The sequence below is a fragment of the Chiloscyllium plagiosum genome, chromosome 24 (assembly GCF_004010195.1).
Source record: "Chiloscyllium plagiosum isolate BGI_BamShark_2017 chromosome 24, ASM401019v2, whole genome shotgun sequence".
Classification (NCBI taxonomy): Eukaryota; Metazoa; Chordata; class Chondrichthyes; order Orectolobiformes; family Hemiscylliidae; genus Chiloscyllium; species Chiloscyllium plagiosum.
In genome coordinates this window covers 6,445,521-6,470,581 of record NC_057733.1, presented here as the reverse complement: position 1 = coordinate 6,470,581, position 25,061 = coordinate 6,445,521, and the positions used below count along the sequence as shown (strand labels likewise).

At 46.2% G+C, this 25,061-nt stretch overlaps 1 protein-coding gene across 5 annotated transcripts in view; it reads right to left on the bottom strand.

The window, feature by feature from the left end:
* Positions 1–3,511: 3,511 nt before the first annotated feature.
* The window catches only part of tmem94 (transmembrane protein 94), a 137,221-nt gene continuing 115,671 nt past the window's right edge, over positions 3,512–25,061 (bottom strand). For all 5 annotated transcript variants that reach the window (XM_043714375.1, XM_043714378.1, XM_043714374.1 and 2 more), the window contains 4 exons: positions 18,009–18,103; positions 13,087–13,180; positions 8,767–8,937; positions 3,512–7,167 (listed from right to left, as the gene is read on the bottom strand). In XM_043714375.1, coding sequence (XP_043570310.1) covers positions 7,095–7,167; positions 8,767–8,937; positions 13,087–13,180; positions 18,009–18,103 — 433 coding nt within the window. In that variant the 3' untranslated portion in view covers positions 3,512–7,094. The remainder of the gene's footprint in view (positions 7,168–8,766; positions 8,938–13,086; positions 13,181–18,008; positions 18,104–25,061) is intronic.

Genomic DNA, 25,061 nt, shown 5'->3' with positions numbered 1-25,061 from the left:
GTGTTTATGGAACTGCTTGCCACATAACTGTGTGTTTTAGGGGGATGGGGTTCAGGGGTCCTTCTGTAGATTGAAGATTGAGAGAGATGGTTGGGTTGTGTGTAAAGGGCAGGAAAGTGGATGTGAGGAATGTCAAATTATCCATGATCCTATGGAATGGCAGAGCACACCCTGGTCTAGGAAAATTGAGCACTTTTGAAATATTTGGATCCTCTCATCTTAATTCAGATCAGATTGAGGTTTCCCTCATTGTTAATAAAATGGGAAATCTAGACATAAAGCCAGGAGTGATAATGAAAGTTGAGTAAAAAGCTGATACCAATATCCTGATTTCATGGGCATTGTCGAGGAAATCATAGGCACAGATTTAGTTATTCCCAGAGAGGGTTCAGTGGTCAGCACTGCTGCCTCACACACCAGGGACTCAGTTTGATTCCAGCCTTGGGCGACTGTGTGGAGTTTGCACATTCTCCCCGCGTCTGCGTGGGTTTCCTCTGGGTGCTCCAGTTTCCTCCCACAATCCAAAGATTTGCATATCATGTGGATTGGCCGAGCTAAATTGCCCATAGTGTTCTGGGATGTGTAGATGAGGTGCATTAGTCAGGGGGAAATGTAGCGTAATAGGGAATGGGTCTGGGTGGGTTACCCTTTGGAGGGTCGGTGTAGATCTGTTGGGCCAAATGGCCTGCTTGCACACTATAGGGATTTTATGATGAGAGGAGACTGCCTGATATATGAACTGTATTTTGGTGGGCCACGTCACCAGGAAAATGGAGACTGGATTGGTTCCAGGAACGTTGTCCCCTGACCAGCCATCAAGCTTATGTAGGATGATAAACCAAAAGTCATTGAAAACTCTGCTGGCCTCATCCCAATTCTCAACAAACCCCACCCACCCATCAGTGCAGTACTTAAACTGCATTGGCTACACTCCGCTAATCACTCTGTGCCTTTACTGTCACCTCTACTGCCAGATTCATGATGGGAGCACACTGCAGACACCCTGCCCCATTGCGTAGGAATCCATGTTATCAGCATTCATGATTAGAGATTATATATCAGGGTGAAGGTTACCTGCATCAATACACTGTGGGCAAGATGCCTCAATTTCCAACTCAATGGGCAGAATGACCGAGCTGGCTTGAGGGGGCAAACTGCTTACTCCATTTCCCAATTCACAAGGCCTCGGTGAGATTAGTGGTGACAAATGCATGGTCAATGATTTTAGTGTTAAGGAACATCATAAAGTGGGACATGGGTAGAGATTTAGTGAGGGATTCCAGTTTAGCATAGCAAGAGACTGAATTGAATATTAGGGTCTCGGAGGGTCATAGGTGGAAGAGGTTAGAGATCAGGAGCTACAAGACCATGGAAGGATTTAAAACAAGCATGTTAAACTTAAGATAAAGGCCAGGAGGTTTGCAGGAGATTAGAGGAAAACATTTTTCACCCAGAGGGTGGTGGGAATCTCTAACACACTACCTGTAAGGGTGGTAGATAGAATTTCACTTAATATTTAGATGCACATTTGTGATGCCAAGACATAGAAGGCAACAGGACAAGTGCTGAAAGATGGGATTAAAATCATTAAGTTCCTGTTTTTGATGGTCCAAAGGGCCCCTTTTCTGTGCTGTCGATCTCTCTGACTCCAAACTGAACGCCAACAGATCTAAGTGGGGGGGTAATGAGTAAATCGGCCATTGTAAATGGTAATGGTTATATGTGCAGATTTTCTTTTCTGCACAACATGCCCACCAGGCAAACCAATGAAGCTACTGAATCAGAATTAAGTTGTTGTGACTGAAGGGTTAAACCAAGATAAAACTGCTGCAAGGAGACAGACTACAAAGACACTATTTATTGCCATTGCAATTTGTTTTTACAAGTTACAAGCTTTGATCGTAGTAAAATTCAAAAACAACAGTGTAACATTATTAAATATCTCTAAACATTTTACACAATGTACAGTTATAAAATATCACTGAACCAAGTTTGCACAAGTGGCATTACTGCATATCAGGATGGGGCTCCTGTCTATCATTGTCAAATCAAAGCCTCACTACCACCACCAGGATATAGCTGGCACTTTTGGCAATGAAAATCAATCATTGGGAGATGCATGGTCAATATAATATGGGTGAGAAACCCCATTGCAAATTGGGTGTGATGTGGCAGCATGCAGATCACTGACCCCATTAGGAAACTGTCTAGGGAGAAGAATAAGGAGTTTGCATACACTCATTCTTGTTTTGTTTAAACAGCAGAAAGAGCTAATTTGAATGTGCATTGGCCTTCACAAAGAAATTCCATCATAATTACAGCTCATTGGTTTGTTTTCACAGTCGAATCAAAGTACCTTGCAACTATTGAGATGGAGAGGGATCCATATGGCACACTTTGGAAAGTCATCAAGTTGGCCACATGACATCCCTGATCTGTACCCAGCTTTCGAGAATAGTTAGAAATTTATTGAGTTTATTTTCACAAAGCAACAAACCCAAGTACATGCTGCTGAGGAATCAGCATTCTAATTACAGCGTAGAAAGCTCAGTTGTTCAAACCAAACAACTCCATTTACAAATAAGTTAGAAACAATCTCTCAGTGACATGCTGTTGCTCGCACTTTGTACAATATTTACATCCCATCAGGGGCTGAGTTATTGCACCAATGTCTAATTCATTTTGACTCACTCAGATCTAACAACGGGCATTGGAAACCTGGGGGTGGAAACCACAACCAACACCTAGTTTCAGTGTCCAGAATCTCCTGGAAACACCGCACAGGGACTCCACTAAGTATTGCACCCTACCAATCACTTATAAAACACTGGTACCAAACAATCAGATCGAGGTGAAAAAGAAAGACATTGACTGAGGATGGGGCAGCAGAAGGATGTAACACTGGGACAATAACAAATTGAAATAATATTTGAGAGACACATGAACTGTTTCAGTAAATGTATTTTTGAAATCAGAATTTTTTTTACCATGAAGTATTATGAGAATGGATCACCCCACGGTCTTCAGGCCCAGCTGGTTACTAATAGTCAAGATCAGTTAGTAAGCTGTGGGTTAGGTTGAGGGAGATGTTTCAACCCTCCTTTACACCAATCAGCAGCTTTCTTCAAAAGGAAGTGCGCAAAATACTTCCAAATGTCTTTGCCCACTTGTGCTGTGATGAAACAGTACAATTTCCATTTCCTTTGTAAATAAATTTGAAACAACTTTACAAAATTTGTTTTGAATAAAAGGTTAAAGTGTTTGTCGTGGGTGAGATATAACTTTCAGAAATAGAGAGGTAGCGGTGACTGTTTGGAGTTGTGACCCCTGCTGTAATACAAACATTCTTACAATTACTTCCTGCCCTGAGCCAGAGAGGTCATCCCTTATTGGTATGCACTTAAATACCAGTGTGACCCATTGAGACAAGGAAGGGTGAAGGGCAGCTACTCAGTCCCATCCCCAGGGCAGCCTCAGCACTGCCGAAACGCAGGCAGAAGTCAGCTGCTGTGTGACAATGAGACAGTAAACAGGAGGTATGTGGGGTGTGTTCATCTTAAGCTGGTCATCCAAAACATTATTAATGCAGGTTGGAAACAGTCTGTCCAGATGTTGCAGTGATAAGGGGTAGTTTCGTAAATGCAAAGCATACTACAAATTCAAATATAATTGCATAGTTTAAAAACAAACTGCTGTAAGACAATTTGCAGGAGATATCAGTCATAGGGAGGCACTTCATTTAGTTTATCTTTCAAGGGATACATCAATCTGCCTGCTAATGTTTTTGGTGACAATGACTCTCTGCTAACATCCATCTTTCAGCTCAGCCCACCCTGAACAAACGGCTTTATCATTTTCCAGCTTGCACAACTGAGCCAGTGCAGAGACACGTTGTCTCTCACTCGGAAGGATACAGGCCTGCCTATTGCCCACAAGGACAACAACCTGTTGCTAGATGCAGCTAAATAATCTGCTAAAGCTCAGTGCTCATCTTCTGGCCTGAATGACTCACTACCTCACCAAGCAGGCCCACACTTTCTCAGGAGGTTTGTCTCGGCTTTCTCCCACCAGCTCCATATCTTGTGATAACTGAAAATGGTTCCCAAAGGCAGCTCTGGACTTGGTGTACAACATTTCTGGGACATCGTTGCACAAGCTGTCTCCTACAGGAACAGCGGATAGTAGGGCACCTCAGTGTCAACCCTTGTACGTTTTATTAGTAGATGTTAGCCATTCTTTCACCACTTTGCCAAGGCAATACCAAACTGTCAGAGTGACAACCCCAAAGAGTTCCTGAATGATTTTTTAGTGCTTCAGAAAAAGTCTGCTGATTTTTGGATCAAGTTTGGTTAAAACCCTATGATTAGCCCTTTTCCTTGAAAGATGAATGACTGAAAACTGGAAACCTAAGTATAACCTTGCTGCGCCATTGGGTGCAGCACACACAACTGTTGTCCTGTTGGGGAAACTCTGCAACGACAGATGACATCAAGAGAGACTCTCCCCAGTGTCATAAGAAATGGTAAAACAAACTGAGCTGGGGTAATCAGAGTTGGGTTACACCTGCCTTTCTTCATCCCCTCAAACATACACAGGAGCAGAAGGGGAAAAGTAGCACTTCAAAGGTAATGGGAACATTTCCAATGGCGTGATCAGAATGCAAATGAAATGCAGCATAACCGACTAGATACTGAATCTAAATCCTTACAGAGTTGTCCCGCAAATGCTGCATGATTAAAGAATGCTGTGGCTTTGCACCTAGAAGTCAAAACCCCAAACCATAGGTCACAGTGCAGGAGTGAAATGATACACTCCTGAAGATTCAACGTGGTTTTTCAAAAGAAAGCATAATTACTTTAATCACTGAATTAAACAGTGTTGCAAGCGATCTGACTTGGCACATGTGGCATTACTTGAGTGTGGACTCAAGGCATGACTGTAATGCACAATGTCAAACAAACATTGACAGAGTGGTCAATGTCCCCACCTCCTAACTATGACTGTCATCAGCACACACCCTTCTCTGCCAAAATGGACTGGTTTACATATCAGACACATACATGCACACACCACATGCTCACCATGATCGCTAGTGCTAACTCCTGCATTTGGACTGCTTTTCATGTCATGAACTGGTAAATCCTGCCACTCTTGAAAGATAGGATTCCATGGCACAGCATAAGCAGCTACGTGGGTAATGGAGACACAGTTTAACATTGGCTGCCCAAAACATCTGCAGGTATTGAGGTGGACACTACATTTTGTCACACACATTGTGGGGACGTTGCTTGCATGATACTCAATACAGCAGTACAACTGTGAACATGATTTTCTTTGGGATTGTGAAACATAAATATTAAACTGAAGAAACTAAGACAGTGGTAAACAGACGTCAGAGGGCAAAGGCAATAATAGCAGGCATACGTGATCATAATTACAACAAAGCCTGATCACAGGATGGAGGGCTCCAGCAGCGAGGAACTAAACCAGTGCTTGAAATCTCATTAGCCTCAATGACCCACGATGCCCAATATTTTGCAGGACTAGTGATTTAATGCTGGATGGCCCAGATACCTACTACACATTAAACATGATTGCTTTTATTGCAAATCGGATTTCAGGTAGGCTTTCAATTCTTTACTAACGTAGAAAAGTTTCTCTTTGTTTTTAAAACTTTAAGCTCAGGCTGTAACGAACCTAGAATATGGATCAGTGTGGACCCTCCCATAGACAGCCTCACTGTGAACATCCCCTTTAAAGGATACCGCCCAACAAACAAGGCTGCGATAGTAACGTGCTTTGTGTTTTGCACAGACTTTGAACAGCTAACTGCGCAGTGTTTTAAAAGCCAGTGCATGTATCATTCAGGAGGATGTGGAAAATCCATTAAAAAAATTGGCTGAACATAAAAATTAAAAGTTGCAGAATCAATTCAATGTGATGTATGACAGGGAGCTGCAATCCACTTAAGGAGATTACTGTGTAGGTAGCACAGGATTTGCCAATTGATTGATCAGTCTGATGCCACACAGGAGTGACAGTAGCTAGTGATGAGCAAACCTGTGTGGCCAGCCAATTCTCTTCACAGGACTGCTCCTTCACCTGAACAATCCCAGCAGATAAACACCAACATACATAACCACTGACACAAAACACTTAACTCAACCCCACCTGCAAACAATCACACAGCAGTTACTTCAGGTAACATCCACAACGTTAATGCCCTCCCTCTGAAACAAAAGACAGACAGCCTGGTCTAACATACACACACACACACACACAGTACCTTACGCATTCACAGCTTGGCTTGACACTGCAAATTCAGACCCTGACTCCCACAGACCTAAAGAGATCTCTCATTAAAAATAAAAATCTCAAAGCAGCAGACAAATAATCCACAAGCCTGCAAGGGACTTCCTACTGCCCACTGGCTGACGACTGGTGGAGGTAGTTCGCATGAAGAGATGAAATTTAAAAACTGGTGTTGGACAAAGTTTCGACTCCTGCTCTATAAGACACTTTTAACAGTGAAGGTCACTGTTATTATATCAGTGAACGCTGTCTGGCCTAGGGGGTAAGGGGCTTCAAACTCCCCCAAACCAGCAAAGACAAAATCATTGGCAGCTTTTGCAATTTTCCTGTGAAGCTACAACTCATTATATCCTTCGCTGAAGCAACAGTTCCTCGTGCTGTCACTGTGATGCAACTCCAGGGCTCCACAGCCCAACGGAGAGACAGAGTGAAAAGAGACTGCACATATTAAAGTAATGTTCTCTCCAGTGACTGGAGGTAGGTAATCAGGCTTTACAGCAGAGTACATCAATTTTAGAAGTCTTGTGTTCTTTTCCTTTTCACTTGTGCATTTCCAGGTACCATTTCCTAAAGCACTGCATTTTGTATCTTTCGAGCCTGTTCATATGTTTGAGGGGTTCTGGCAAAAATCTTTCATTTGACACAAGACTGGCAGCTTCTGTAGTCTCCATGCAGTAGTAATCTGGGCCTGGTGGTCCAGTTCAGACTGAACGCCCTGACCTAAGTCAGTTGAGGAGCTCTCCTGTAGTTGTCCATGTGGCTCTCTAGCACCAGTCCCAGCTTTAGAATGGAGAATTCATTCCCAGCTTAGTTTCAAACTGTAGCTTCTGTCTTTTCTGATAACGGTCTCGTACTCTGAAGAAACAAGAGGAAAAGGGATCTTAGACTTCACTTAAAAGCAAAATGAATGCAGCAATGAGCTAAATGTAAGAATATTATATATAGAAATAAAGACAAGAGATGACTCTTTTGGGTTAAGCTGTCCACTACACTAATCAAAACTACCACAGACCCCAAGGCTTGGTTCTGAGACACCCCATGTGCATATAGACATACAGCTATTTTCCTGTTACAGGGTAATTTAAAATGAGAGAGCTACATGCAGATTTATTTGTTAGGCGTTAACTGTTCACAGCATGAGAAGATCACATCAAATTCTCAAGTTAAAAACATTTACATAATCAGCAGCACTGACTCATGTTGTGAACTTGACTGAAGTTAAAGGTAATATGGTTGTATAATATCTCCTCCAGTTTCAAAGATTCTTCACCAATCACCCCAGTGCTCAATACCCTACACTGCCCAATGGTCCAGAATAACTCAATTTTAAAATGTGCATCCTCATGTGCAATCTCAGACTTCATCCCGATCTAATTTTATAGCTCCTTCCAGCTCCACAACCCTCTGAGATCTGTGTTCTCCTCCTCTGGCTCTTGTGCGTTGCTTACGGTCTACGCTTTGCCACTGGTGGCCTGGTCTTCAGTTGTTTAGATCCCAAGCTCTGGAATTTCCTTTCCAAACCCTTTTTGTCTTAACCTCTCTCTCCTCTAAGATGCTGTTAAAATTGAACCTTTTGACTAATGCCTTTTGGCCATTGTTCCGAACACTTCTTTCTTTAGCTTGGTGTCTGCGAAGAGCCTTAGGAAGCGTTACTTTGTTAAATGCACTATATAATCTCCTGTTTGGATGAACATTAATATTTATTTGCACCTTTGCAAAAGAATTTGAAATTATCAGAGGCCACAAAGCAGTCACTCACTTAAAAGGCAAATCTACAGCTAATCCCAGAGGCCAACCATCCTACCATTACAACTTTTGCAAACTGACTATCAGATTTCTTGAATTACAATCAAAATCACATTTAAAATCTCTTGATTGCCCAGTGACTGAGAAAAATGCTACATTTACTCAAGCCTTCCTTTTCCTTCCACCACTGCCACTTCGCTAACAAGTTTGGAAAGGATGGGAGAAGAAAGGAAGGAAGGAGAGAAAAAAAAAGAGGTGGATAAGACCAAGTTCAAAGCAGGGGGAAGTGATTCAAAATAACATCCCAATATCTCAAAAAGATGTAATTCTTTGCCGCGAGAGGTTAACCCAGGACCGTACAGCTTCCTGTCAGATAAGGACTCCACAGCATCCGATTTCTGACAGAGAATCCAAGGTGATCTATAATAGCATGACTTAATTCAGCAAATACTCAGCTTCAAAGAAATTACTCTCAATATCACAAATTTACTGTACAATTTCCAAAGCAAAAATTAAGTTATTTTTGTAAAAAGAAATCTGAATGGAATTCTCTTGCATAGAAACATCACAAGTTCAAGAAAAATGCTCTTTCACCACTGGTGCTGAGGATGCTCCCAACCCTTTCATTGTGTCGCTGACTCTGGCTCTAGTTCAATCGTAGGTAAATGTGGTACTGCCGCTTCACATCATGTGAGCTGGTGCACTTACCGAATTTCATGTAACTTGACCACTTCATTGACAAACATTACGAGGATGACAGACAGAAAACCAATGAGCCAGGAGATCAATGGGATATCCTGTAGATCAAATGTCAATAGGGTGTCCGTATTCTTCCAGAGTTTTAAATCCACCACCACCAGAATGATTTGGCCTACTATCCTGGAAATTACAAGCAGAGAAAACCAATTAAATAACAGACTGAGAGTCGGGATCACAAGTCAATCAATGACAAGATCATTCCAGTATTTGCACACAAGATTACATTGAATTTCACAGCATAGAAACAAGCCAATCTGCATACTTCATCCATTCTCGAGTTGTCGAACTATTCCTTCTCCGCTCAGTTCCATATCTAGTTACCCTTGACATATACCTAAGCTTCGAGGAGAAAGTGAGGTCTGCAGACGCTGGAGATCAAAGCTGAAACTTTATTGCTGGAACAGCACAGCAGGTCAGGCAGCATCTAGGGAACAGAAGATTCGACGTTTCGGGCACATGCCCTTCTTCAGGAATGAGCAGAGAGTGTTCAGCAGGAGAAGATAAAAGGTAGGGAGGAGGGACTTGGAGGAGGGGCGTTGGAAATGTGATAGGTGGAAAGAGGTCAAGGTGAGGGTGATAGGTCGGAGTAGGGTCCTCGGTGGAGTGGGAGGGGGAGTTGAGATGCTGTGCTACAGGTTGGTTGGGTTGGTTCGTCCGGGTGGCCCAGAGGTGCTCTCTGAATCGCTCCGCAAGTAGGCGGCCTGTCTCCCCAATATAGAGGAGGCCACACCGGCTGCAGCGGATGCAGTAGATGATGTGGGTGGAGGTGCAGGTGAATCTGTGGCGGATATGGAAGTTTCCTTTGGGGCCTTGGAGAGAAGTGAGGGGGGAGGTGTGGGCGCAAGTGTTGCACCTCCTGCGGTTGCAAGGGAAGGTGCCGGGAGTGGTGGTTGGGTCGGTGGGGGGTGTGGATCTGACAAGGGAGTCGCGGAGGGAGTGGTCTCTACGGAAAGCTGATAGGGGAGGGGAGGGAAATATATCCTTGGTGCTGGGTCTGTTTGGAGGTGGCGGAAGTGACGGCGGATGATGCGCTGTACATGGAGATTGGTGGGGTGGTAGGTGAGGACCAGTGGGGTTCTGTCCTGGTGGCGGTTGGAGGGGCGGGGCTCAAGGGCGGAGGAGCGGGAAGTGGGGGAGATGCGGTGGAGGGCATCGTCGACCACGTCGGGGGGGAAATTGCGGTCCTTGAAGAAGGAGGCCGTCTGTGTTGTGCGTATTTTGAACTGGTCCTCCTGGGAGCAGATGCGGCGGAGACGAAGGAATTGGGAGAATGGGATGGCGTTTTTACAGGGGGCGGGGTGGGAGGAGGTGTAGTCCAGGTAGCTGTGGGAGTCGGTCGGTCCTTGCATGGAATTTTGTAGACGACGTTGGTTTTGTCCATGGGATGTACTGGGTCTTTTAAGTTTGTTAGTACAACCCATGGACAAAATTCCATGCAAGGACTGCCACAAACACTACGTAGGACAAACAGGATGAAAGTTAGCCAGCAGGATACACGAACACCAGCAAGCCACAAAAAGACACGACCCTCTCTCCCTCGTAGCCCTACACACGGATGAAAAAGTCCCACCATTTCGACTGGGACAACACATCTATCCTGGGACAGGCTAAGCAAAGACATGCCAGAGAATTCCTAGAGGCCTGGCACTCCAACCACAATGCCATAAACAAACAGATAGATCTAGATAACATCTATCAACCCCTCAGAAAACGAACAGGAAATGACATCACCACAAACCCCAGGAACCCCATCCAGGACAAACATATAAATAGAAAGCAAGAGAAACATATAGCTCAGCGAGCAAACCTACACCCTATACATATGGATAATAATGGAATAGTATAAGTTAGATAGGCATCAGATTATTTCACAGGTCGGCGCAACATCGAGGGCCGAAGGGCCTGTACTGCGCTGTAACATTCTGTGTTCTATGCTTTGGTATCACAATTGCACATCTAAATATTTGTTAAACATTATGAGAGTTTCTGTCTCTACCACCCTTATGCCCTATCCCTTACTATAAATGCCTAGCCCTGGTCAATGACCCTCCATCAAGGGGAAGTGTTCCTTGTTATTTACTGTTATCTATGCCCCTCAATTTAATGCACCCAGAGCAGGAAATAAACCCGATCACCCCCCACTTTTTATATCCTTTCATGCCACACCAAGCAGCCACTTGAAAAGCCTCTGCTAATAGATTTTACACAATTATTCTTAAGTCCAATAAGAAACTCCACTTCTCCCCATTTCCACAACGTGCAGATACTGAAGCTCAGGCAGCCTCATGCTGTATGTTGTGGTATGTTTGTGTTCTCCATGCGCACAAAGCACTCAGTCCTTTGTTTATAGGAGTTGGGAAGTCAAATTGAGGTTGTAAAGGATTTGGTGAGGCCTTTTCTGGAGTAGTGTGTTCAGTTCTGGTTTTATAGGGCACGCATGGTGGCTCAGTGGTTAGCACTGCTGCCTCACAGCACCAGGGACCCAGGTTCGATTCCAGCCTTGGGCAGACTGTCTGTGTGGAGTTTGCACATTCTCCCTGTGGGTTTACTCGGGATGCTCCGGTTTCCTCCCACAGTGCAAAGATGTGCAGGTCAGGTAAACTGGCCATTCTAAATTGCCCATAGGTCGATTAGTCAGAGGGAAAAGGGTCTGGGTGGGTTACTCTTCGGATGGTCAGTGTGGACTTGTTGGGGCAAAGAGCCTGTTTCCACACTGTAGGGAATCTAATCTAATCTAATCTCACTGTTATATGAAGAAAATTATTAAGCTAGAGAGGGTTCAGAAGAGATTTCCCAGGATGTTGCCAGGAATGCAAGGTTTGAGTGATAAATAAAGGCTGGATAGGCTAGGACTTTTTTCACTGGAGCATAAGAAATTGGAGGACAATCTTATAGAGGTTTATAAAATCATGAGGGGCACAGATACGATTAATGGCAGCATCTTTTCCCTAGCATGGGGGATTTCAAGACTAGGGTGTATATTTTTAAGGTGAGAGGAGAGAGATTTAAAAAAAAACATGAGGGGCAAATGTTTTACACAGAGGATGGTTTACATGTGGACTCAACTTCCTGAGGAAGTGGTGGGTGTGGGTACAACTACAACTAAGTATGAAAGACAGTTAGATAAGCACATGATTAGGAAAGCTTTGGAGGGATGGGGCCAGGAGCAGACAGGTGAGACTGGGTTAATTTAGGATTGTTTGGTATTGACGGGTTGGACCGAACGGTCTGTTTCTGTGCCATATAACTCCATAGAGCATTCCTGATGAAGAGCTTATGCTTGAAACATCAACTCTCCTGCTCCTCGGATGCTGCCTGACTGGCTGTGCTTTTCCAGCACCACACTGTTTGATTCCGATCTCCAACATCTGCAGTCTTCACTTTTTCCTACATGACTCTACTGAAAGGAGACAGTCAGAGACTTGCCGGGACAAGTGCAGCTCCAAAACTATCCTCAAGGTGGCACCATTCAGGGCAAAGCAGACCGCTTGATTAACACCACCTCCACTCACCTCCACCCACCCCCACCACTGAAGCAGCATTGTGGACCATCTATAAGGTACACCGCAGAAATTCACAAAGGCTCCTTTGAAGCCCATGACCACTGCCACCCAAATGGAAGTGGGCAGAAGGGCAGCAGATATGTGGGAACACCACCAGCTGCAGGTTCCCCTCCAAGCCACTCACCATTCTGACTTGAAAACATTTCACTGTTTCTTTAGTGTGACTGGGTCAAAACCCTAGAGCTCCTGCACAAACAGAATCGTAGGTGTGTCTACACTAAGGTCCTGAAGGCAGCCCACCACCACCTCCGAGAGTCACTAGAGATGGGACAATAAATGCTGACCCAGTCAAAGAAGCCCATACCCCATGATTAATAATAAAACAAAAGCTGTAAGCTGGATCTTTCTCATTACCATGTATTAAACCTCCTGAATGTTAGTGCTCAAGGTTTTCAGTTTGTATGATATGGAATAGAACAGAACATTTAGCAAAAGGGAGACAAACTTAGGAGGTTATATACTCCTAAGATCTTGCCTCAAGGACCATTAGCAGTTAATAAAGATTAGGTGTCAGGTGTAGCAATGCTGTACAGCAGTAGGGCATAGCAATGGGTAAAGTGGAAGCAAGCTTTATCTTGTTTTGTAGATTACCTGGGAGCATTGAATATGTCGTCGAAGGGCAGGATCTTAATTCAGCATCTAACCATACCTACAGCCTCTCTGGATGTGCTCAGGTTGCACATTGCACTTATTTGATGATACTTACACTACAGGAAGAGTGAAACACCACCATAAGTTGCTGAAAGGGCTTTTCCTCCACAGTGTTTTGGACCGATGAACATGGCTGATGGAAATGCATACTGCAATCAAGAAGCAGTAGATCACCAATTAGTATGTCTACTTCGTGCACTAACTGTCCACAGCAGATAGTTCCTGTACTTATTTTTAAAAACAGACACTAATGAGCAGATAAAATGACTGTCAAGAGGTTTAGGTGACCTCTGTAATTTCAACCCAGACTATCAAAGTTACAAACTGAATTATAATGCTTGGGGTCTCTCCTTGAATTGATGTGCCTAAAAAGCACTTTTTTGTGGGATTTCACACCTGCCATTGTCGAAGCTTACCCCAAAACAGTCAAAAGAACGTTACCTTGCAGAGCAGGAGACAGTGTCACAAAGGAAAGCTGATGAGAGTTATCCACAAATAAAGTATGAAAGGCCACCATATACTATTAAATATTACTGCTCACTGACCACATAACAAACTAATTCTCTGACAGCGAAACCCTTTTATCTCAATATTCAGGGGAGACCAGAGGTAACCTGAAGAATAATATCACAAAACCACAGCTGCAGAGAAAAACAAAAAACTATGCCACCTTTGGCTTTCAAGAGTTTGAATGGTTTAAAAGCCTCTCAGCCTGATACTAAAGTCCATGATAAAGGAATGGGACATCCTGAAGCAATAGACACAAATACCTGACAACATGAGGTGAACAGTCTTCACCTAAAAAAGGTCAGCAATTTAATCCAGGTCTGATCACAGTCATTTGGAATTGTAGCTTAGACTGAGTAATGCTTCCTTCTTCATTGGATTCTCCAAATCGAATGAACAGTAAGCATTCTTTAAGTTTAGCAGTTTCCCTTCATAAACAGGTCTTCCATCCTGGGAACAAGTCCGATGATCTTTCCTTGCTCTCCCTCTCTGGCACTGATATCCTTCATAAGGTTAGGGGATCAAAACTGCACACAGCTCTCCTCCAATGTGGCCTAACCACGCTTCTATACAATTGAAGACAGACTTTGTTACTCCTATATCCAAATCTTCTTCCAATAAAGGTCAGTGTACTATTTGCATACTATTTTCATCTAAATGTTAACCTTCAGTGACTTATTGACAAAGCCATGCAGGTCCCTTTGTACACTTACTAATCTCTTACCATGTAAGTAATGTGCTGCACAGCTGTTCCACCAGAGTGGATTATCTCACATTTTTCCACATTACGTTCTATTCACTGTATCACTGCCCACTCACTAAGCCTGTCCAAATCCTTCAGAACCCACTTTGCATTTTTGTCCATGCATACATTCCTACATCATTTTGTTTTCCATGAAGCTCAAGATATATTTTGCCCCTACATCCAAATGATATTTATTGATTGACATATTGAGAAGAGCCCCAAGTCCTAATTTTTGCAGTATCCCACCCGGCAACATGAGAATGATCCCATTATTTCTCCTGTTTTTTGCCTATTTGTCAATCCTTTTGCCATGCCTGTACATTACCTCCTTCCCTGTGTCCCTTAACTTTGTTGAGCAACCTGTGGACAACTTTGTCAAAAGCCCTTAAGATCCAAGCAGACTGCATCAACCACTCCCCGACATCAAGGGTCGGGGATAGAAGCAGCTAAGTATTCTTGTAGGAAGCCAGCGTTAGCACAATGGAGTGAATGGCCTCTTTCTGGCAGGGAACCATTCTATAATTCAACAGTTGACGTCTTCGCCTGGTTAGCTATCTGACTCAACGCTCGAAAGTTTGAAGAACTGATTAGTGTCAGGCTACATGACATGATGACACCAGCAAACAAAAAAAGAGGTGAGGGAATCAGAACAGAAAACGGACTTTAAAAACAACTACACTGAAGAAATGTCAGTTTCAAAGCCATCCTAAACCATGCTGGATCCTAAAGCAGAGAGGATTTTGCATAAATGTATCCTCTCACTATATGAACAAGAAACCACAGGGGAAAATGAAAGACAATATTGTCTTGATGTTCGAATACTTCCTATAGAATTCAGATTTTTGCAGTGCTCTGGGTGCATCCTGTCTATAGTTTTACAAGATGACCAGAGAAATATTAATTGCTGATCGTTCCAAAATCCAAACTAACAAGCTTTCACAACTTGGTTAAACTTCCTGTATGTTAGTACCATAATGATTGGGAGGCAGACTAGAAGGCATTCACACAATGGATTGGCAACTGGTACCAAATACTACATTGGGCATCAAACTTAATGATTAAACTGATCTCTTTAAGAATAGAAAATGGCACAACTCATTCCTATCTTACGTAAATCAATTTTTTAATTAGGAAGATAAACATCAATCGAGACAGAATGCTGTCACCTCAGTTCCTTCCATAAGCTACTTGCGGTCAGACATCACATGCCAATTGGAGAGACAGGAGAACTTACAATTAACCCCACCTTCTCCAAGATTTCCTAATTTGTAAGCTAAACACCAGAACCCGTTCGGAATCCACACAAGAGGCGTTTATTGCTGTGCTCATAGCAAGTCTGCCCTCTGATTGCAGAAATAGTACCAAGTGTACTTAAAATGAGCTCAACATTTAGGGGGTTAAACTCAGGGGAGCCAATAATGAAAGCTTTTTGATTCAAGTAAGAAAGCAAAGACTGCACGTCATCTCTCTTTGTGCATTGTCCTCATCAAACCAGTGAATCTGCCTCAATTATGCACTGGCGTCTTAACTGCTCAGAATAATTACATAGATCTAATCTCCTGTCAAATGCCACCCACAAAAAGCAGCACTTTTGTCTAAACAAGTGCACTCTGAAGTAAAATGTGCTAAAATTTCTGAGTGATTAAGTGATTATGACACAATCAGTAAATTGGTCTTTATTTATCCTGCACTCTATTCATAGAAACTTTGATCCATGTACAGCACCTCTGGGCAAACCAATTTAATTTAGCTGGATTGGAGTAAATCTGTGAAAATCTAGATGTTGACTCATCACTAAACCACCCGCCCTGCCAAACAGAAAGGATTTAAAGCAATCAATGTTTCAGCCACTACTTGAAAGGTTTATTGAAAACATAGCAGGAAATCTTCAAAAAACATCTCAACACCCTTATGCATCTTGAAAATCTCTCTCTCTCTCTTTCTCCTCTCACCCACACCTTCAGCTAGATCTCCCTAAACCACCTGTTTGTACCCAGCCTCTGGGGAATAAATGCTGAGAGTCAGACAAGAGTTCACTGGGGTACTTTTGCCCTTGTTGTCCCAGGGTTTTTGTTTCTTTTGCTTACCCCAGGGGGCTAACACTGCTAACACTAGTTATAATGCTCAGGGATTATGAGGCCTGAAGCAATTTTGATGGACCAGTTGGGTTTTTTGTCTGCCTGCCAATTTTGTATGTACAGATAAGGTTTCCAGGTGGCGTTTTCAGCATTAACAGCACTTCAAAATCATGAAATAATAAAGGGATTAAAAAGAAGAATCAAAATAAATACAACAACCATCACCAGAGAGAAAGTATACGGGAAATTTTGGGGCTAAAGACCCACAAGTCCACTAGACCTGATTGGAAATATCCTGCTACGGAGATAGAGGATGCACTGATAGTAATCTTCCAAAAATCTTTAGATTCTGGAAAAGACCCAGAGGATTGGAAAACCGCCAATGCAATATTTTTACTTTAAGAAAATTTTTTTTAAAAACACAGCTCGCTCTACGCCAGTTGGTTTAGCACCTGTAATTGGGAAAATGCAAGATAGTCTCTTATAATGGATGTAACAGCAGAGAATTTAGAAATGCCACATGTTCAGTGATTTAATAAGGTAACAGCCCATGGTACTGGATACAGTAGATTTGGGATAAGAGGGGCATTTTCAGGGTGGCAACCTGTAACTAGTGGACTGTCCCAGGGCCCAGTACTGGGCCACAATCATTTACAATATATATTAATGACTTGGATGAAGAAAGTGAATGTAGAATGACACAACAGCACATGGAAAGGCAGGTGATGAGGATGGCAGGTTAAGGGAGTGAGCAAAAACTTGGCAGTTGGAATATGTGGGAAAGTGAGAGATCATGCAGTTTGGCAGGTGACGAGCGGAATATTATTTAAATTGCAGAAAGCTACAACACAGAAGGAATTGGCAGTCCTTGTGCATAAATCACATCAAAGTTCAGCAGGTACTAGGGGAGGCTTTTAGTTCAAAGGGAATGGACATATATAAAAAGGGAAGTCTTGCTAAAACTATACAAAGCAATACATAGACCTCAGCTGGAATACTGTGAACAATTTTGACCCCCCCTTACCTAAGTAAAGGTGTACCGGCATTGGAGGCAAGGCACAGAAGATTCACTAGGTTGATCCCAGGTATGAAAGGATTGTACTACGAAGAGAGATTGAGTAAATTAGCCTCTATTTGTTGGATCTTAGAAGAATGACTGAATACTTTATTGAAACATACACAATTCTTAGGCAACTTGACAGGTTAGGATGTGGAGGGGTTGCTTGCCCTTGAAGGAAAGTCTAGAACCAAAGGGCATAATCACATAGTAAGGAGTTGTCCATTTAAGACAGATAGGAAGATGACTTTTTTCTGAGGGTAGTGAATCTAGGGAATTGTTTACCGCAGAGGGATGTAGAGGCTAGGTTGGTCAGTATATTCAAAGCAGAGATTTACAGCTTTTTAATCAAAAGAATCAACGGTCAGGAAGACACAGACAGCAAAGTGAAATTGAGGATTGTTAGATCAGTCATCTCATTGAATCTGCTCTGCCATTCAATGTGCTGAAAGGACCTACATCTTGGTCTAACTCCAGGCAGTTACTGTTTGAAAGGAATACTAGATACTTCCTGTGACACTCAAAATTCTAATAGACTGGTTTAAGAAACAAAGCTACCATCCTTGCAGAGAACATCCGGTTTCTCTTACCTGTGTGCAGAACAATGAAACAGGCCATGACCTTCTGCGCCAGCAATAAGCCATTGGAATACTTGCCAAACCAAATCGGCACTCCACCTGCAGAACTAAACCAAAACCACAAGATAATACACGACAGCCAGAGGAACCTTCAGCCATTTCAGGGCCAGCCCCACCCTTATCCTGGCAGCAAGAGCATGCAACTACAATTCAAGCAAGTTGCCCTTTCTCATTATCAAGTGACTGGTCAACATTGGTAACTCACACGATAGTCATGCTGGAGAGAGAGAGAGAGACAGGCAGAGAGAGAGAGACAGGCAGAGAGAGAGAGACAGGCAGAGAGAGAGAGACAGGCAGAGAGAGAGAGACAGGCAGAGAGAGAGAGACAGACAGACAGACAGACAGAGGCAGAGAGAGAGAGACAGGCAGAGAGAGAGAGACAGGCAGAGAGAGAGAGACAGGCAGAGAGAGAGAGACAGGCAGAGAGAGAGAGACAGGCAGAGAGAGAGAGACAGGCAGAGAGAGAGAGACAGGCAGAGAGAGAGAGACAGGCAGAGAGAGAGAGACAGGCAGAGAGAGAGAGACAGGCAGAGAGAGAGAGACAGGCAGAGAGAGAGAGACAGGCAGAGAGAGAGAGACAGGCAGAGAGAGAGAGACAGGCAGAGAGAGAGAGACAGGCAGAGAGAGAGAGACAGGCAGAGAGAGAGAGACAGGCAGAGAGAGAGAGACAGGCAGAGAGAGAGAGACAGGCAGAGAGAGAGAGACAGGCAGAGAGAGAGAGACAGGCAGAGAGAGAGAGACAGGCAGAGAGAGAGAGACAGGCAGAGAGAGAGAGACAGGCAGAGAGAGAGAGACAGGCAGAGAGAGAGAGACAGGCAGAGAGAGAGAGACAGGCAGAGAGAGAGAGACAGGCAGAGAGAGAGAGACAGGCAGAGAGAGAGAGACAGGCAGAGAGAGAGAGACAGGCAGAGAGAGAGAGACAGGCAGAGAGAGAGAGACAGGCAGAGAGAGAGAGACAGGCAGAGAGAGAGAGACAGGCAGAGAGAGAGAGACAGGCAGAGAGAGAGAGACAGGCAGAGAGAGAGAGACAGGCAGAGAGAGAGAGACAGGCAGAGAGAGAGAGACAGGCAGAGAGAGAGAGACAGGCAGAGAGAGAGAGACAGGCAGAGAGAGAGAGACAGGCAGAGAGAGAGAGACAGGCAGAGAGAGAGAGACAGGCAGAGAGAGAGAGACAGGCAGAGAGAGAGAGACAGGCAGAGAGAGAGAGACAGGCAGAGAGAGAGAGACAGGCAGAGAGAGAGAGACAGGCAGAGAGAGAGAGACAGGCAGAGAGAGAGAGACAGGCAGAGAGAGAGAGACAGGCAGAGAGAGAGAGACAGGCAGAGAGAGAGAGACAGGCAGAGAGAGAGAGACAGGCAGAGAGAGAGAGACAGGCAGAGAGAGAGAGACAGGCAGAGAGAGAGAGACAGGCAGAGAGAGAGAGACAGGCAGAGAGAGAGAGACAGGCAGAGAGAGAGAGACAGGCAGAGAGAGAGAGACAGGCAGAGAGAGAGAGACAGGCAGAGAGAGAGAGACAGGCAGAGAGAGAGAGACAGGCAGAGAGAGAGAGACAGGCAGAGAGAGAGAGACAGGCAGAGAGAGAGAGACAGGCAGAGAGAGAGAGACAGGCAGAGAGAGAGAGACAGGCAGAGAGAGAGAGACAGGCAGAGAGAGAGAGACAGGCAGAGAGAGAGAGACAGGCAGAGAGAGAGAGACAGGCAGAGAGAGAGAGACAGGCAGAGAGAGAGAGACAGGCAGAGAGAGAGAGACAGGCAGAGAGAGAGAGACAGGCAGAGAGAGAGAGACAGGCAGAGAGAGAGAGACAGGCAGAGAGAGAGAGACAGGCAGAGAGAGAGAGACAGGCAGAGAGAGAGAGACAGGCAGAGAGAGAGAGACAGGCAGAGAGAGAGAGACAGGCAGAGAGAGAGAGACAGGCAGAGAGAGAGAGACAGGCAGAGAGAGAGAGACAGGCAGAGAGAGAGAGACAGGCAGAGAGAGAGAGACAGGCAGAGAGAGAGAGACAGGCAGAGAGAGAGAGACAGGCAGAGAGAGAGAGACAGGCAGAGAGAGAGAGACAGGCAGAGAGAGAGAGACAGGCAGAGAGAGAGAGACAGGCAGAGAGAGAGAGACAGGCAGAGAGAGAGAGACAGGCAGAGAGAGAGAGACAGGCAGAGAGAGAGAGACAGGCAGAGAGAGAGAGACAGGCAGAGAGAGAGAGACAGGCAGAGAGAGAGAGACAGGCAGAGAGAGAGAGACAGGCAGAGAGAGAGAGACAGGCAGAGAGAGAGAGACAGGCAGAGAGAGAGAGACAGGCAGAGAGAGAGAGACAGGCAGAGAGAGAGAGACAGGCAGAGAGAGAGAGACAGGCAGAGAGAGAGAGACAGGCAGAGAGAGAGAGACAGGCAGAGAGAGAGAGACAGGCAGAGAGAGAGAGACAGGCAGAGAGAGAGAGACAGGCAGAGAGAGAGAGACAGGCAGAGAGAGAGAGACAGGCAGAGAGAGAGAGACAGGCAGAGAGAGAGAGACAGGCAGAGAGAGAGAGACAGGCAGAGAGAGAGAGACAGGCAGAGAGAGAGAGACAGGCAGAGAGAGAGAGACAGGCAGAGAGAGAGAGACAGGCAGAGAGAGAGAGACAGGCAGAGAGAGAGAGACAGGCAGAGAGAGAGAGACAGGCAGAGAGAGAGAGACAGGCAGAGAGAGAGAGACAGGCAGAGAGAGAGAGACAGGCAGAGAGAGAGAGACAGGCAGAGAGAGAGAGACAGGCAGAGAGAGAGAGACAGGCAGAGAGAGAGAGACAGGCAGAGAGAGAGAGACAGGCAGAGAGAGAGAGACAGGCAGAGAGAGAGAGACAGGCAGAGAGAGAGAGACAGGCAGAGAGAGAGAGACAGGCAGAGAGAGAGAGACAGGCAGAGAGAGAGAGACAGGCAGAGAGAGAGAGACAGGCAGAGAGAGAGAGACAGGCAGAGAGAGAGAGACAGGCAGAGAGAGAGAGACAGGCAGAGAGAGAGAGACAGGCAGAGAGAGAGAGACAGGCAGAGAGAGAGAGACAGGCAGAGAGAGAGAGACAGGCAGAGAGAGAGAGACAGGCAGAGAGAGAGAGACAGGCAGAGAGAGAGAGACAGGCAGAGAGAGAGAGACAGGCAGAGAGAGAGAGACAGGCAGAGAGAGAGAGACAGGCAGAGAGAGAGAGACAGGCAGAGAGAGAGAGACAGGCAGAGAGAGAGAGACAGGCAGAGAGAGAGAGACAGGCAGAGAGAGAGAGACAGGCAGAGAGAGAGAGACAGGCAGAGAGAGAGAGACAGGCAGAGAGAGAGAGACAGGCAGAGAGAGAGAGACAGGCAGAGAGAGAGAGACAGGCAGAGAGAGAGAGACAGGCAGAGAGAGAGAGACAGGCAGAGAGAGAGAGACAGGCAGAGAGAGAGAGACAGGCAGAGAGAGAGAGACAGGCAGAGAGAGAGAGACAGGCAGAGAGAGAGAGACAGGCAGAGAGAGAGAGACAGGCAGAGAGAGAGAGACAGGCAGAGAGAGAGAGACAGGCAGAGAGAGAGAGACAGGCAGAGAGAGAGAGACAGGCAGAGAGAGAGAGACAGGCAGAGAGAGAGAGACAGGCAGAGAGAGAGAGACAGGCAGAGAGAGAGAGACAGGCAGAGAGAGAGAGACAGGCAGAGAGAGAGAGACAGGCAGAGAGAGAGAGACAGGCAGAGAGAGAGAGACAGGCAGAGAGAGAGAGACAGGCAGAGAGAGAGAGACAGGCAGAGAGAGAGAGACAGGCAGAGAGAGAGAGACAGGCAGAGAGAGAGAGACAGGCAGAGAGAGAGAGACAGGCAGAGAGAGAGAGACAGGCAGAGAGAGAGAGACAGGCAGAGAGAGAGAGACAGGCAGAGAGAGAGAGACAGGCAGAGAGAGAGAGACAGGCAGAGAGAGAGAGACAGGCAGAGAGAGAGAGACAGGCAGAGAGAGAGAGACAGGCAGAGAGAGAGAGACAGGCAGAGAGAGAGAGACAGGCAGAGAGAGAGAGACAGGCAGAGAGAGAGAGACAGGCAGAGAGAGAGAGACAGGCAGAGAGAGAGAGACAGGCAGAGAGAGAGAGACAGGCAGAGAGAGAGAGACAGGCAGAGAGAGAGAGACAGGCAGAGAGAGAGAGACAGGCAGAGAGAGAGAGACAGGCAGAGAGAGAGAGACAGGCAGAGAGAGAGAGACAGGCAGAGAGAGAGAGACAGGCAGAGAGAGAGAGACAGGCAGAGAGAGAGAGACAGGCAGAGAGAGAGAGACAGGCAGAGAGAGAGAGACAGGCAGAGAGAGAGAGACAGGCAGAGAGAGAGAGACAGGCAGAGAGAGAGAGACAGGCAGAGAGAGAGAGACAGGCAGAGAGAGAGAGACAGGCAGAGAGAGAGAGACAGGCAGAGAGAGAGAGACAGGCAGAGAGAGAGAGACAGGCAGAGAGAGAGAGACAGGCAGAGAGAGAGAGACAGGCAGAGAGAGAGAGACAGGCAGAGAGAGAGAGACAGGCAGAGAGAGAGAGACAGGCAGAGAGAGAGAGACAGGCAGAGAGAGAGAGACAGGCAGAGAGAGAGAGACAGGCAGAGAGAGAGAGACAGGCAGAGAGAGAGAGACAGGCAGAGAGAGAGAGACAGGCAGAGAGAGAGAGACAGGCAGAGAGAGAGAGACAGGCAGAGAGAGAGAGACAGGCAGAGAGAGAGAGACAGGCAGAGAGAGAGAGACAGGCAGAGAGAGAGAGACAGGCAGAGAGAGAGAGACAGGCAGAGAGAGAGAGACAGGCAGAGAGAGAGAGACAGGCAGAGAGAGAGAGACAGGCAGAGAGAGAGAGACAGGCAGAGAGAGAGAGACAGGCAGAGAGAGAGAGACAGGCAGAGAGAGAGAGACAGGCAGAGAGAGAGAGACAGGCAGAGAGAGAGAGACAGGCAGAGAGAGAGAGACAGGCAGAGAGAGAGAGACAGGCAGAGAGAGAGAGACAGGCAGAGAGAGAGAGACAGGCAGAGAGAGAGAGACAGGCAGAGAGAGAGAGACAGGCAGAGAGAGAGAGACAGGCAGAGAGAGAGAGACAGGCAGAGAGAGAGAGACAGGCAGAGAGAGAGAGACAGGCAGAGAGAGAGAGACAGGCAGAGAGAGAGAGACAGGCAGAGAGAGAGAGACAGGCAGAGAGAGAGAGACAGGCAGAGAGAGAGAGACAGGCAGAGAGAGAGAGACAGGCAGAGAGAGAGAGACAGGCAGAGAGAGAGAGACAGAGAGAGAGAGAGACGGGCAGGCCGAGAGGGGGCGAGCCGGACAGGCAGAGGGGGCGAGCCGGACAGGCAGAGGGGGCGAGCCGGACAGGCAGAGGGGGCGAGCCGGACAGGCAGAGGGAGCGAGCCGGACAGGCAGAGAGGGCGAGCCGGACAGGCAGAGAGGGCGAGCCGGACAGGCAGAGAGGGCGAGCCGGACAGGCAGAGAGGGCGAGCCGGACAGGCAGAGAGGGCGAGCCGGACAGGCAGAGAGGGCGAGCCGGACAGGCAGAGAGGGCGAGCCGGACAGGCAGAGAGGGCGAGCCGGACAGGCAGAGAGGGCGAGCCGGACAGGCAGAGAGGGCGAGCCGGACAGGCAGAGAGGGCGAGCCGGACAGGCAGAGAGGGCGAGCCGGACAGGCAGAGAGGGCGAGCCGGACAGGCAGAGAGGGCGAGCCGGACAGGCAGAGAGGGCGAGCCGGACAGGCAGAGAGGGCGAGCCGGACAGGCAGAGAGGGCGAGCCGGACAGGCAGAGAGGGCGAGCCGGACAGGCAGAGAGAGCGAACCGGACTGGCAGAGAGGGCGAGCCGGACTGGCAGAGAGGGCGAGCCGGACAGGCAGAGAGGGCGAGCCGGACAGGCAGAGAGGGCGAGCCGGACAGGCAGAGCGAGAGACTGGTAACTCTAGATGTGGGAATTTAAACCATGAATGAACACTACTTCATGAATGAATGTGATAAAGTAACTCACATACATTCCAAAAATATATCTACACAGCTCACTTCACTCATCAGGCTTGTATTCTTCACTCTAGGGTGAGCACGGGAGTGATATCACGGCTGCTGCTTTCAGGATGGGGCACACATTAACATTTCACCCTTTCTAAGCTGGTGAATTTTAAGACCATCTACACAATGACTATGATTATGATCAGCACAGACTCAAGCTCTTCACGCTCAGAATGACTCAAGACCACTCTGTAACCTGTGGGCTTGCTGTATAGATAAATGAGGCCACATTTATTTTTTTTAAAAACTGATGGTTTTGGGGTTAGCATCCAAGATGAGTTCTTTGCTGATGGACCAAATGCTGGCAACTGAGAGTCACTGAATGGGTTTACAGCTTAATGTGGTCAATCCTCAGTCTATCAGAGAGGAACCTTTTTGAACAGTAACTGGGTCAATGTTTGTGAGGGGGCAGTTAACTCAAATTGCTGGACGGCTGGTTTGCAGAGCAGAGTAATTCCAACAGCATTGGTTCAATTCCAGCAGTGGTTAAGGATAGCGTGAAGGACTCTCTTTCTCAACCTCTCCTCTCACCTAAGGAGAGGTTAAACCACCAATACTCTTCTCTGTCTCTCTCTCTCTTTCCCTCTAATGAGGCAGCAGCACTATGATCTGGTAGGACTATTGCAACTTAATATGTGTTGATGCTAAGAACATTGTATAGTGCTTTACAGTACACTGTTGAATCTGCATTTTGTTATTGCTCTTAAAGCACCTGTAAGCTACTTGTAATTAAGCATACTGCTGCACAGTTCAAAATAATATCTGCAGTCAGAGCCTAGTTATTGCAAGTTCAGGATGTGGAATTATACTATCAGAGGAGGGGGTGGACAGCAGCATTCCCACACTTCACACATTCCATAATGGTGACTGAAATTGATTTCTCACTGGTAAATATCTCTTGCAATCCAGCCTCCAGAGTTAATAAATGTGAAAGGCAGGTCTAACTTCCCACAATAGCTTTGAATGGAATCCCCAAAGTTTAATAAACAAAATCTCTCTCTACTAACAGAACATTG